Below are 15,150 nucleotides of genomic sequence, written 5' to 3' on the forward strand. Positions count from 1 at the left end.
AATACAAAAAGTAAACTTTAATGGCAGAAGAGATCCGCTTTTTATTATCAGAGAATTCTTACTATTATTAATAGTGCAACTAATTTATTAACAATGTATCTATTCTGCTTGTTAACAATAGAAGAGATCCTAACTAAAATTTAGAGACTTATCTTCAACGAAAACAAGTAAATATTGTTTATATTCACTAATATATTATTAGTTGGGTATGTAAGATAATTCTTTGTATGGGACATAACATTTGATTCAACAAAATTACTGAATTAGTTTAATTTAAAATGCAAAATTATTTGTCATATAAATTTATATTCCAAATTAAACAAAATTATTACTCTTAATCATAATAAATTAGTGCGACTAATTTATGAGTAATAGTCAGATTGGTATTTAAGTAATTTTTTGTAAACATTTGAGTTTTTAATAAATTTTAATTACCAAATCATTCTTTAAATTTTTATTTTGTTAGAAAAATGAATTCTTATAGTTAGATTACTAGTCTATATAAAATGTTCACCAATCATTCTTTTGCACTGTCCTTAGCCGTCTTTTTCCTTTCTTTTTATGGACCTTTTTGTCATTGCGCACCATACAAGACAACGATCCGAACATGGTATACAGCTGTATCAATAAAGCAGCTAGTACTTGTGAACATTTTCCAAGCTTGTAATAATTATTTTGACGCAGCTGGTTCGCCAAATGCCCAAATCAGAGGAACAATAAACACACCCTCCCAAAGAAGTATATTCAACAACTGCTCTTTCATCAGCTCACCAAACCAGAAAAATCCACTCTTCAATTTCTATGTTTCTCCATTCATAGCAACAAACCAAGCACCATTTCACTGCAATTCTGATTCTGGGTATGTCTTTTTCTCTAATCCCCCCCTTTTTTTAATTAATGAAGGAATCGATGAAACTGATCTGATTCGTGTGGCGTTCCTAGCTGATTTTGAGGTTAAAGTTGTAATCTTTCATGGACATTAATTAAAGGGCCTGTAAAAAAATGGAAAATTTCTAATAAAATCACCGTTTTTGTTGCTTTTTCTTTTGATTTATATGTTCATGTGAGTCTCTGATTGTGTGATTAGATCATATAATTCATGTGAAGGTAAATGGGGAATTGATGATGTTTCTATGAATGTGATCATCAGATTTGGTGAGGAAAAGGAAGTGAATTTGGATGGTATTGATGATAGAGGCATGATTATGAATTGAAGTGTGTTGTGGAGAAGAAATGAGTGTGAGCCATGCTTCGATTCACCCAATTGATGAAGTTCCAACTACTGAAGGCGGCGGCGATGATCAAAACAAAAACAACAACAACAACAACAACAACAATAACAATAATAACAACATTAACCCTCCTCCAAGGGTGAGGATGAAGGATATTCAAGGCATGCCAGGCACATCCGGTGGCCTATGTCTGCGGGTGTCTCAGTTTATTTTCTCTGCGGCTGCGCTTGCCATCATGGCGTCTACTAGTGATTTCCCTTCTGTAACTGCCTTCTGGTAATCAATCAAATTTGGACTGCTATTATGAATGTGAAAGTTTTTCTTCCCCTTTATTCTTTTTAGTTAATGTTGTTTGTGATTGTGAATCTGTGACGGTTAAAAAGCCTATGTTGGAGTGAAAGGTTTGGTCAAATTATAAAGTTTTGGATCTTAGAGCATGTACAATTCAATGACTTGTGTGATTGTGTCTATTGGTCAAAGCAGCATCTGTTACATGTGAATGATAAATAATCCCATTGGTGGAGCTAGATTGCATTATTTGATTCTTTGAGGGAGAATTTTGCAGCTTAAGCCTAGTCAATTAGTGAGTCATTCTTCTTGCTCTTCATTTGTATATATAGCTATATCAACAAGTGTGATAATGGTGGAGGATGCATGGTTCATATGAAATCCTGCTTGCAAATAAACACAAGCTTCCAATGAATTATGCTTGCAAATAAACACAAGCACTCAACAAATAACAGAAATTGTTGTCCATGCTTAATAAAATTCCATTGTTGTCCATTCTCTTGTTCATGAAATGCTATCCAATTTAGTAAAATCCCATTTCTTCTCTTTGCATCAGTTACCTTGTTGCGGCTGCCAGCTTGCAGTGCTTGTGGAGCCTTTCATTGACTATTATCAACCTATACGCCCTTTTAGTAAGGAGGTCTTTGCAGAACAACCAAGTTGTCAGTTAATTTACCATTGGCGATGGGGTAAGATCTCTATAGTAAATAGCAAGCCTCAGTAATAATAATAATGTACAAATTCTGTAATGCAAAATAATTGTCACACCTTCCAAGCAATTTTTGGGCACGTTTAGTTTGCATTTTTATTTTCTGTTTTGAAAGTTTTATGAAGGAATAAGAGAAAACAATGAAACCAATAAAATCTTGTTTTCTTTTTTCGCCTCCTGTTTTCTCTTTTTTTTTTTTTATCTTTCACAAAATCTTAAAACATGAGATATTGAAAGCAAACCAATCCCATTCACTTGAACTTGCTATTGATGTACGCCACACTTCTTATCTATATGTTCAAAGAGATATTTTGTGTACTCATTTTTCTTGAGATAATTTTATGTTTGATGGGATTATATGGAATCTAACACTAACATGAGTAGTGCTGTGAATTACGAATGATTAAGCACTCTTAATAACATTAATCATCCTAGTAGTATTAGTGGCGTTTCTTGTAAGTAACTCATAAGCTTTTTTGTTTCATTTTTATCTTTATTCTTCATTATGGCTTTTTCATTCAGACATTCATTTCCAATCAAGATTAACTTTACATGTGATGGGAAATGATTAAGTTGAAAGAATTGAGAACTTTTACGGTGTATTTCTTGTAAGGCCATTGTCGGAATTCACCGAGCATTTCTTTTCTGTATAATAATTAGCAGCGAGCTTATAATGTGTCCTTATTCTGATTGTTTCTATACTAGCAGGATGACAAGTTTGGTTTCAGGCATTCATGCATTGGTGATTTATTTGAGTATCATTTGTATAGATGTATTTGCATGTCACTCCTATAGATGTATTACAAAACTGGTTGGGATTTCTTTGCCTCAATTTAGTCATATGATTATATAACATGAACTTTTTTACTCTTTCAGATCCCCAGAGAACCCGTTGTGGTTCAAAAGTCAATAAACAATGGAATGAAGCACAGCACAGCACATCTCGAGATAAGAGTGACGGAAAAGTAACTAATAAGTAAGCATTTGTGTTCTGTTCGAGTGCAATTTTTGTGTATGAATTAAATATTATTTTTATTTGTTTCAACATGTATTTTCTCCCTTGTACGTTTCTTCTTGTTGGGGGAGTAAGAGTATTTTTACTCTTCACTCTTACTGATATAGCCTGATGTATAGTTAGTTAAGTTAATATCCTTATTAAGGACTCAGTTGTATTTTCTCTATGCTGACCAGAACTAGTTAGTTACATTGTTAGTAGTAGAAGTAGCTGTTAGACCTTTACTATATATATAGTCTAACTGTATAGTGCAAAGGGGTGTAGAAGTAGCTGTTAGGCCTTTACTATAGATATAGTCTAACTGTATAGTGCAAAAGTGGTGATTCACCATTATAACAAAATCACTTCATCAAACTCACATGCTTCTCTCACTCAATTTCTCTCTCACCTCTATGGGAGCACACAGAAATTCACCTCTCCATGTTCATTTCATCACTTCTTATGTAGTGTAATTGTAATTGTCAACTAGACATTTGACACTTCTTTTTGAAATACAAAACAAAAATGAATGAGCAGATTATCCCCTCCCAGTTTGAAGCTCATGCCGGTTGGGCATCACGTAGGAAACCGTGAGTTTTTGTTGTTCAAACTCTATTATTGGATTAAGTTATTATCTCCATGCATCTGGCTTTACAGTACAAGGCTTGTCGGTATTCATTGCCTCTTTTCATTTGAAAACTTCTCTCTCGCCCCTCTTCTTTTTTCGCCATTTGTTCTCCTTCAACTTTCTAGCCTCAAATCTGAATGTGTTTGGACCCTCAAATTTAGTGTGGTGTATTGAGAAAACTGACTAGTGTTTGCTTCCCTGTTCTAACTTTAGAATAACCGCATCAACAACATCCATCACCATCTATCATATTAGATTTCAATAAACACCATAGGCAAAACATTCATGTTTTGGATACAAAATAACTAGTTTATAATAACGACGGCATAACCTTGCCTATATCTACCAACCTCTAGGAAATAAAAAAACCTGCAATCTTGGTAAGCTCCCAACTAGTATTTGCTTTGGAATTGTAACTGTAACCTTTCAAAATCAGCAGATAAACCTGTAAAAACGGAGAGCTACCATGAATATTTTCATTACAGAACAATCACAACTCACAAGGACCACAACTATGTAAATGCAAACACATGCAAGAAACAGATAGAGTAAGCATAAACTAGAAAGTCCAACCCAATGAAAACAACTCAGCCGAAGCTGCTGAAAATTTCAGAAATTGATAAAAACAAACTGAGATCTACTAAACTAATTTAGTGACTAACCTTAGAGTGAGCATTCCTTAGGCTTAAAGGAAACTCCTCTGACGATGTCGTATCCGACTTCATAATTGGTCATCTGGAAAGCCCCAAAGACTGATGTGCCATCTTGTTCGGTTTGCTCTATGAATGCTAGGCATATCACAGTCTGCCCCACGTGAAAAACTTGATCTGCTCCTAGAACCACAATGACATTAGGATTAAACCGAAATTTGACAATAGGAAGTTGACTTATTTCATCTCTAGGCTTCTTGTAGCACCGAGATCCTGTACCCGGACTTATGGTAAAGCCCAGCGTCATCATCTGATGACGCACTTCTTCTACTAGGAGATGAAAGACCGGTGATATCAAACGTGTGAACCATGTGCCGCTGTCTAAAAATGTCGTTAGCCATATTTAGTCGAGTATTTCCCACAGTAATGCTCCTAACACCAATGTAATAAAATGGGTATCGTTGTGATACCAAGGTAAATGGTGTGATGGAGCCCTCCTCTATAATCGCGTGGGAACCGAATCTCAAGGCACCCGTCTTCCCTGGCTGAGGAATACAGTGTGAGAATCTCTGTATGCCTAGTTGTTGGATCAAGGAGAGGGGTCCTCGACCCAACCCAATGATTCCTTTGGTCTGATCGTCGCCTACAGCGAGATAGTTGCAACCAAAGGTGATTTCTCCTAGATCCAGGAGAGGACCCCGTAGTGTTCTGAGCAGAATCTTGTCGCGGACAAGAAAGCCTTCCGTATGTAAGCCTCCTCTATACTCTTCTCGAAACCTGCAATAGACTCTTGCCAGAGTGCATAATCTCCGATGAGTTCCCAGGCTGTTACACCGTGGGTCATGGCAGAAAAGACTTTCTGACTTCTTGCACGTTAAGCGCCCTTGAGGGGATTTATTGAGACTCCACAGAATCTCACTTCCGGTGTCCACCACAAGTTCCACCTCTGCATGTTCATCACCATTTCCTACGATGAATCTTGCAATGGCATCAACATTACTTGCCACTTCAGTTGTAGCAGCTACTGGGTGATTTATTGGTCTTGGCTGGTTCATGAATTGTGATACTAATGCCGAACGATTGTTCGAGCACGTATCACATGTTCTTGTGATGGGCATTGAGAAGCCATCTCTTGTGGTGGTGGTGATGGTAATTGTAAGATGAATGGAAACGGAAATGGAGGCAATTACGGAAGACACTATGAACAATGTTAATCTCCGAGAAAGAGAATTCTTCTTGGGTGGAGAAGAATCCATTAATGGAAGAAGGTGGGAGGGAATAGAGGTGAGGTGAGGTTATCTGTCACTCTCTGCGACTCTGGATTACCCTTCTTCTCTTGCTCTCACCAAAGTAACGTGCTCTTCTCCTCTCCTGTACGATTGTTGTGTTACGTCTACTCTCTTCTCCTTCTCCGTCTGTTTTGTATTAGTTCGTTGTTGGCATCAGATTTTTGGGAATAGGCTTTCAGCTAAAGTGGGGAATCAATGACATACTTAAAATGCCAAAGGTAATTTTCTTTCTTCCCGTCTTTTTTAGGGCTTCAGTTGGCTCCTGCGATATGCCAGCTTTACTTGTTATCGAAGCTGTGATGCAACTTTTCTTCCATCATAATGTGTTACCAATGCGTAATTTTTTGCTTTTTCGTTAATTACCATTTTCTTTTAGTATTATTGAATTTGAATGAGATTTCTGTCTCTTGCTATATCAAGCTTTGTACAAAATTGATTCTTATTGAATAGTCTATGAAATGAAATGGTTTTACATGATTGCTTCATTAAATTAATTACGATATATTTATTTATAAATGTATGTATAATTTAATTTATTTTTAATATATATTTTTATTAATAATTTATTTTGATATATATCTAACATAATTATAGTTAAATTAATAATATAAATAAATGCAATAAAAGATGTATTGATTGCACATGGTAGAAAGAAGACTATGGCAAGAAAGAATAAAGGGTTATTCAAAGTCCTACTAATAAATTAAAAAGAAATTTTTTTGATGTCTATGATTTATATGTGTTTAAATTATTTAAAAATAGAGATAGAAAAAGATGAGATCTACTCTTTTATTTTTGAATTTTATGTATAAAATTTAGGTACCATATAAAACATCTAAATTAAAAATGCTAAAAGTTAAGTTGAGTTAGTCTACTGATTAGTTTACTAGTTCGCTTAAGGTTTAGTGTTGATGGTTCGAATCTTGTCTTGTGCATGTAATAATTCACTGACGAATGAGTGAAAGTTTAGCCTCATGTTATGTTGTTACCAGCTTTAAGCATAGCAGTAAGATTGTCACTCATCTATTTTTGTTTGTTCGTTCAGTGTTATATTCATCAAATGAAGAGCTCCGAAACTCATCCCCTGACTTTTGGTGTGCCGTTCTCTCTTCTAGAAAAGAGGTAAATACATGTTATGTTTTCCTTTTGGTAATGATAGATGTTGGTAGTGGTAACAATTATGACCGAGCATGTTTTGATTAAATATATTTTCAATTGATACTTTAGTATTTAATATAGCATCATATTTTTCGGTTGATCAATTGCCTGTCAAAATTGGTTGGTTTCCTGAGTACTCAGATTTGAGAAGAGCTCTTGACCCTTATGGGTTTCTTTTTGAATTTTCATCCAGTGGTGAACCCAAAAATTTAGGTAAACCATGTTGAGATATTTGCAGAATTTCAAAGCAAAGACATTGCTACATAAATTTATTGCCGTCCTTTTGAGAAAATCTACTTGTCTCCTAGATTCTGACACTGGAGAACCACCCCAAAATATTCGAGCCTGGCTCAAATTTGTCACTGCTTGTTGTCTAATACGGTAAGCCACAACAGTGAATCTACTTAGATAATTATGTGAATTGGTTTTCTGTTACTTTATTACCTTTGGCACACTTAAAGAATTCCCGAATTAAGTGTTTACTAATGATTTTTGGGTTATCATAGTTTATTGACCATCACTAATGTCTATTGTACCATAGTGATTTGTGATTAAGTGTTTATTTGTAACTTGAGTATATTACATATTTAAGGTGTAAATCCTTGTTATTTTAGGCTTTTTCATTGATGTGTTTTTGAATGGCAGCGTGTGTTATGATTCATGATTCAAAAGTTAGATAAATGATTTTAGGACATGATTTATGATTTGACATCCTTGTTTAGTGGTTTGACAATGTCAACTTATCCCTTTTTATTCTCACTGCAGGAGTAAACGACCAGCATTTTCTGTTGTAGAAGCTGAAGAACTCATTGAAAGCATTATATGTCTATTCCTAGATCGCCAGTTTCAAGGTTTATTAGTGCTTTTGAATGATTGCATTCAAGGCATTGTTAATTACTTCATAGAACAGGAATGGCATTCAAGTTATGAGAGCATAGCAAAATTCGTTGCTTCCAGGTTGTTATTATTTTTGGTGTCAGTAATAGTAATTCAGTGATGCTACAAACTTCTTTGGCACCACAAAACTTCCTTATATAGATAGATAGCATCAACCTTGTGCTACTTCATGAATCAAAATACATAGTTATTCATCACTTGTTCAATTTTTGAGAGAGGAATTAATACAGAGTAGCTCAGCTAGAAAGCCTTGGAGTTGGGGAGGCTTTGAAGGACCAAGGAGTGTGCAGGTGGAACTATGTTCTCAGAAATGTTCAACAACATGTGAAGAGCCATGTTAGATCGTTTTCACAGTTTCCTTCTTCCTCTGCTATGGTCTCCATTACAGTACTCAAGAGGTCCCAAAAAGCTAAGCAGTCAGAGGAATCATTAAGAGAAGTCATGTACTTATCTTGTTGGGGTCCTATCTAAATGTTGGTAATGAGATCCATTTAGGACAATAGAGAAACAAATTTTCATCTTTGATGCTACTAGCTAGGCCATGATTCCATGTAGTCTTGTATAGGTGGGGTCATATAAAACAATTATTTCATCTTGTTGTATGCATAACATCCTCGTATGGTACAAGATGAATACAGGAGTTGTTTGGTTATAATGATTCTTCTTCAATATAGAATGCTTACTTTTTTGTTAAGGTAGAAAACTCCTATTTTCATGATATGTTGTGGTGTTGGGACTTGGGAGAATTCCTTTTACTATTTTTAGTCTCTTAATTTTGGGTAAGTGTTCATCAAATCAAATTCTATCTTTAAAAACATAACATCATAGGTTTGATTATGCATAGGTGGGATGATGTGAAGGGATCAACATTCAAATTTAGTATTTGTTAGTTGTTGCCATAAAGTATTGTTCAAATAATACTTCATTAATTACTCTATTTCATAATCTTGTTTTCTTACAAATAACTTTACTACGAGAATAAAAAGAGGATTTGTCTAAGGTGGAAAAAGTATAAAGTGGAACCAGGGAGAATATGCCATTTTTGTGGCTGTGATGATTTTTTACTATATTTTTTTATATTACACGGATGACTTTTAAGTTAGTTAAATTATAATGAATAAATTAAAAAATGGCCAAATTATACTAGTAATCTTAAGACGTAAATTTAGTGAAAAGAAAATGTGGGCTTTTGTGATAAATATGTATTTAGTAAAATTAATTTATTAAAAAATATATATATCTATCTTCTATTAATATATAATAGTTAACTAGCCAAATAGTAAATTTACACACTATTTAACACTGTTAAATGGTTTTTGAGAGAGTGACAGGTGTCTCCCAAACTTTTTCTTTCTTTTGTGTTTCGCTCCTTAACCTTTTCTTTCTTTCGTGTTTCGCTCTTCAACAAAAAGCCTAAACCTTTTTACCTGGTGGAAAGTTATCAAAGAAGATTTTTGTCCAATGGGTTGAAGAAAGTTAATCCGGCAGCAATCCCAAAACCACCATTTAGGAAAAAAAAACGAAAATGCTAGCTTTTGATTGGATGATTAGAGTAAACAATGAATTGAGAACTCCTTGTCCCTCAGGTAATGAAGTAGAACTCTTCTGCAGCAATTTGAGCGCGATCTTTTCCTTTCAAATCAGGATTTGAACACCAAATTTTGAGAGCAATTTTTTCATTTGAAATCAGAGTTCAAAATGACATCCTCAAACGCCTCTACCACACCGAAGATGTTCCTCAAGGTCTTTTCACTCACAATTTTTGTTTCAGTTTAGCTTTTGAGGGATTTATTATTAGCATTATTAATATTCTTTTTGTGGGTTCAGATATGATGGAGATGAGGGCAGAAATCGTGGCGATGCTGAATTCGCTGTCGCTGCACCGCTGGCGGCTTTCGTTCATAACCCGTCGGATGTGCAGGAGTTGAAGGCTAACAAGGAAGAATTGCGAGTAGAAAAGTTAAAGGACAAAGGAAGACTGGAAATGGAAGACTGGAAAAGGCGTTAGTTGAAGAAGAGGGCAAAGGGAAAGGTCTGCGAGTTTGACGGTGTTGTAGTTGGTTGGTATGCATGCTGAGGTTGGTGAACGAATCTTTCTGTGGGAGAGGAGGCTGAGACCCTGCAGCAACAGCGGCGGGTTTTGCCTTAGGAGTCGTGTTTAACCGAAGCACGACGCTGTGTTTGCTTTTGATTTTACCTGCTTAGTGTTTCGGTGGAATAACTGCTGTGTTTTCAAACTTTGGTTCGGGTTGTGGATCTCTTGGTAATGTGAAGGCCGATGAGGTTTTCGAAGACACCGTTGCTGTTGTTGCTTGAGCTTTGAGAAGTTCTTCATCGCTTAAGGTCTCTAAAGATGGTTAGTTTTGGGTAACTTAATCACTTTATAGAGTTTCAATTTTTCTTTTTTATTTGTGAATAATGTCTGATTTCAACAGATATGATGAGGAGGCAATATTCTTTGATGAATCTATTTTAGAAATGTAAAACGAAAGCAATTGGAGTCGAAGGCATTGGATGTAAGTCTTTCTGCTACCTTCTAATTGTTTTATTGATTTATTTTTATTCATTTAGATTAAATTTGAATACTAGCAACAAGTGTGGTCTGAATAATTCTGTAGTTTACTATTGGTTAATTAAAATTAATTAATTAAGTATACTATATATACTGACCCCTAATGTTCCATTGGGGAATTGTTCATAGAAGACAGTAGAGCCTGGTAGGAAGTTTTGATCCTTGAAGGCTTGTCTGAATTCATGAATAGCTTTTTCTTCTGCATCACCGAATGTTTCTACGGATTTCATGTATGCCACACAATTTTCTGAAACCTTCCTTACATATTCAGGACCATCCAATGTTTTAAGCTTTGACCCTCTAATCAGTTTCTCAAATGGACCTAATTGATCATAACACACCAGTCAGATCAATTAATTCACTTCATTATTCAATTGGTCTAAGAACAAATTAAAATTATATAATGGAAAACAAGGCAGAAGAACAGCATGCATCTAATGAAAACAAGGCAGTATTGGAGACCATGATTTAGGGAGATTCCTGTTACCCCTGCTTTAAAAGATAGTTTGACTACAAGGCTTTTTCAGATTCTGAATGTGGCCAACCCCTGCATTGAGTTCTAACTTCAGTTGAAGAAAGATTCCATCCAACTGTAAAAATTAATGCCAGCTTCTTTTCTGAATTATGCTTGTACTTGGCTACTTGTATCATAATATGCTATAACAGATGTTGTATCAAGAGCATCAAGCTTCTTATGTTCCCTAATTTCCATCATTTTTTTTCTTTTGGTGTCTCATTCAATATATACAGAAAGAAAACCATCATAATAACCTGAACTCTGCATTATATTCACACAGATCCTTAACCATCTGTGCTATATTTGTTCACATATCATAGTAACAAAACAAAGAAATTCTACATTTTCACCATTCATTTTATTAATACACTAGAAGCTGGTGAGTGATAGATTGAATGTGCTACTAAGGTAATTTTTCTGCTACATCTTTGGCAACTGAATTTCCATTTTTCGTGTGATGTAATCCATTATAAATTAATTTTCCCTGCTTTTAGTTTATAAATTGTTCTAAAATCTTAAGCTAAGCAAATGAATTCAATCATATAAAAGTAACAATGCAGCAATATTCTTTAATCTAAAAAAGTGTTATTATGCTTGCTCTTTTGTTATTACTTTCTATAATTTTTGCATTCTATCTAAACACATGATAATTAGTTTAATTACTTGCTCTTCTTTCAGTTTATACTCACCAAATAAAGGAATGCAAGGAAAATTTTATAAATGAAGTTCATCAGAATTTGAAGGTTAGTTTATTTGCTTTTGTATTAATAAGTATTTTTTAAGAGGATAGGTTATATTGGTTAGTGGTTACTTTAGGTAGAGAGGGTTGATGTGTTAGTGTAATTTGAACTTATTATTCTTATTATAGTAGATATTATAATTATGCATTTGGCCTTTCTTTTATTAATTAATATGTTTCTTTGCTAATCTATTCGGATTTAATTTTTTCGTTCTGTTGATAAGGTTCTTGCTAATTTGTTTTTTTTTTCTACTGATATTTGATATAGTGAAGTTTTGCTTAAGGAGTTTATTGCAAAGCATGTTAATGATAAGAAATGATATTTTGGCTCTCCAAAAATGATCTCTGTTTGATAGAAAGTACCAAATATGGTGTTTTTTGTTTTAGAATTTATTTGTGGAGTTTAATTCCTTTGCTTTTGCAGTGCAAAGATTATTATTATTATTATTATTATTATTATTATTATTATTATTATTATTATTTTAAACCTGTCTTTAGAATTTGACTTAGAAAGAAGGAAAAAAAAAGGATAGAACAATACTATGAAGAAGAACTAATAGGATTACCATGTCGGCTTCCCTGTGATGAAAAGCTCCTGTCTGCTTAAGTGTTTTCTCCTAACTAATGAAAAAGGATAATCTAACATTGGTACATGGCTTATCCCTTTAGATTTTAATAATATATTTTTGTATTTATATGAGGATGTCTCATCTCTTTTGTTTCTCTTTCTGATAAAATCTTTTTCTACAAAAGAAAATAATTATTATTTACTGTTTTGTATGTGTGCTATGCAGATTGCAAATCTTTTGGATTGCACTTCATGGTCAGGGATGGACCAAGGCTAATGGATGCTTTTACTCAAGGTGCTCTGCAAGTAGGACCAGTTGGTGGATTTGAGTTTTAGTCATCTGATATATCTTTGCCATAATGATTTAATTTATGTCCTATTAAAATAGAAATTCTCATTGTAATGGCTTTTTATGTAAATGAAGCTTATTGAAGGAGGATGTGAAGCTCCAATCCACACGGTAACTCACCTTTCTTTATATTTATTTTAGACTAATTATGAATTGTGCATTTGTTCACTCCATGCTTACATCTTTGATTGATGATGTCTTTTACTACAGATTTTTAGTGTTCAGCTACCGCATGTTGGAGACAGTAGGTTCTTCTATGGCATTCCCTCATTGAGTTTTTAGAAATATCTCAAAAACTGAAGATAATATACATGTATGAGGTTTCATGATTTCTCAACCACTCCTAATTTGATTTTATTTGATTTGCTGTGCCTCAACTTTGTTATGAACATACCTATTAAGAGAGTCTCATTGCTATTATCATTATCTCCCCTTTGGCAAAGGATGATGTGGAGTTGGGGTGAGGTTCAAACAGCAACCGTGCCAATTTTCTATTTGTGTGTGTGTTTATTCTTTATCTTTTCTATCACTATTATTAGTATTTTTTATTTGTGTTCATTTGAAGGGTAAATTGAGTGTTATGTTATTTTATTTGAAAATGATTGACAAAAATTAATACCTTAGAAATTATGTTAATGGATGGTGGTTGATATTGACAGAATTTTTTTTTATATTTGAATTATGGGTCAGATACATCACCGTGTGTTTAAATTGTTAACTGCTCTAATAGTTTCTCATAACTCTTTAAGTTTGCAGCACCTTTAAATTAGTTTCTCATACCTCCATTTTAGTTTGCAATTCATTATTATTATTGCTTTTTATCTATTTTAAAACTCAACCTAAATTATAAATACAAATGTTTATGTACTATCTATTGATTTCAAGAGGCTATAGTAGTAAATACTATATGTATATATATCGGTGGCGTTTAATGTACATATTTTTATTATTCAAATTGAAGTTTTTTTAATTAGATAAAAAGTACACTATTTTTGAAAAAGATGGCATTGGTATTCATTCATAAAAATTCGAAATTGTCCACCAACCGACCAAGGTGGTTAACAAACTCTAAGTGGCATATACTCATAGACTAGAAAATAATATAATAATTAAGATAGTTAATTAATAAAAAATATTATATGCATATAAAAGTTAGTCATTAAATTAATTATGATATATTTATTTATAAATGTATGTATAATTTAATTTATTTTTAATATATATTTTATATTAATAATTTATTTTGACATATATATCTAACATAATTATAGTTAAATTAATAATATAAATAAATGCAATGAAAGATGTATCGATTGCACATGGTAGAAAGAAGACTATGGCAAGAAAGAATAAAGGGTTATTCAAAGTCCTACTAATAAATTAAAGAGAAATGTTTTTGATGTCTATGATTTATGTGTTTAAATTATTTAAAAATAGAAATAGAAAAAGATGAGATCTACTCTTTTGTTTTTGAATTTTATGTATAAAATTTAGGTACCATATAAAACATCTAAATTAAAAAGACCAAAAATTAAGTTGAGTTAGTTTAGTGATTAGTTTACTAGTTCGCTTAAGGTTTAGTGTTGAGGGTTCGAATCTTATCTTGTGCATATAATAATTCATTGACCAATGAAGAACCCTTAAATAAAACTTTGATCTATGACAAATTCGTCTTTAATTTATCGAGTTAGGAGATATTGTAAAAAAATATAAATAAAAAAAACAAAAAAGTTGTCTTTTATGTGGTTTTCACGTCACCCTTCTCCCCTCTTGCATGTTCAAATCATACCCAACTCCATGTTATGAGTAGCACTTGAGAAATGTTTTTTTTTCCTTTTAATTAAGACTAAGTAGAAAAAAATAACTAATAAAAAAATTAAGTTTAATTAATATTAATCAATTTTTAAGAGAATGTATGGTTTAAAATTAAGATAATTTTAAGAAATTAACTAAAAAAAAGGTTAATTCTCTAATTTAATTATTCTTTAAATAATATGATATGACATGAAAGTGTATCAAATAATTCAAGATTAAACTCAAGTTAAGAGAAATAGTAATAGATGTCATAAATACTTTATACTATATTTGGATTTGATGACTTAAAAGTCAAAACCTTGCACAAGTAGTGTTATTAATAGGAGATTAATGTATGTATAGCGACATTGACTTGTTTAAAATGTTTAATTAAGAGAACTTCACGACCATAGGCGGCTTTGCACGTATCAAGCCACCTTTGCTATAGCAAAATTATTAATGGATAAACCTAAAAAGTATTTTCACGTAATTAACACGGTCAATTAAAATAATCGATACTCTTTCGTTACCCCAAAATAAATAAATAAAAACCATAAAAGTTTCATCTTAATTATTGCTTAATCAAAACAGCATAAATCTATATATTTTTTTCCTAAGCTCAATATTTCTCCATATATATATGGTTTAATTTTTACTGTATTGATACTATAAAATATTTTATATAATTATTTAATTATATTTATTTTTTAAATAATTATTAATTAAAAATAATTATTTTTATTGATACAATTTTATATATAATTAA

The 15,150-nt window shown here is 32.7% G+C and overlaps 1 protein-coding gene and 1 long non-coding RNA gene across 16 annotated transcripts; both read left to right on the forward strand.

Moving 5' to 3' along the window:
* The first annotated feature begins 669 nt into the window (after positions 1-669).
* On the forward strand, positions 670-8,539 carry LOC107476462 (uncharacterized). 12 transcript variants are annotated; one of them, XM_052258958.1, is made up of 9 exons: positions 670-859; positions 1,151-1,541; positions 1,716-1,815; positions 2,077-2,209; positions 3,106-3,205; positions 6,836-6,912; positions 7,187-7,329; positions 7,714-7,905; positions 8,076-8,539. In XM_052258958.1, coding segments are annotated over exons 5-9 (654 nt in total). In that variant the 5' UTR covers positions 670-859; positions 1,151-1,541; positions 1,716-1,815; positions 2,077-2,209; positions 3,106-3,204; the 3' UTR covers positions 8,317-8,539. The 12 variants fall into 12 exon arrangements, 6 of the variants coding, with proteins under 6 accessions (XP_052114918.1, XP_052114919.1, XP_020992850.1 ...); XM_052258959.1 differs by having other exon boundaries at positions 1,151-1,508; XM_021137191.2 differs by lacking the exon at positions 1,716-1,815 and adding an exon at positions 7,142-7,161 and having other exon boundaries at positions 1,151-1,508; positions 3,106-6,008; positions 7,257-7,329.
* Positions 8,540-9,196: 657 nt separating this feature from the next.
* On the forward strand, positions 9,197-13,148 carry LOC107476463 (uncharacterized). Of its 4 annotated transcripts, none has more exons than XR_002371632.2 (7): positions 9,197-9,588; positions 9,673-10,201; positions 10,281-10,361; positions 11,613-11,677; positions 12,184-12,321; positions 12,468-12,701; positions 12,801-13,148. It is a non-coding gene; the product is annotated as an uncharacterized LOC107476463 (long non-coding RNA). The 4 variants fall into 4 exon arrangements; XR_008007044.1 differs by having other exon boundaries at positions 12,207-12,321; XR_008007043.1 differs by lacking the exon at positions 12,184-12,321 and having other exon boundaries at positions 9,197-9,431; positions 9,536-9,588.
* The last annotated feature ends 2,002 nt before the right edge of the window (positions 13,149-15,150 follow it).

The sequence above is a fragment of the Arachis duranensis genome, chromosome 3, assembly GCF_000817695.3.
Source record: "Arachis duranensis cultivar V14167 chromosome 3, aradu.V14167.gnm2.J7QH, whole genome shotgun sequence".
Taxonomy (NCBI): Eukaryota; Viridiplantae; Streptophyta; class Magnoliopsida; order Fabales; family Fabaceae; genus Arachis; species Arachis duranensis.

Coding starts and splice junctions, on each gene's coding strand:
- LOC107476462 (XM_052258958.1), top strand. Junction 6,913..7,186: donor TTCTCTCTTCTAGAAAAGAG/GTAAATACATGT, acceptor AGATATTTGCAG/AATTTCAAAGCAAAGACATT. Junction 7,330..7,713: donor ACTGCTTGTTGTCTAATACG/GTAAGCCACAAC, acceptor TTCTCACTGCAG/GAGTAAACGACCAGCATTTT.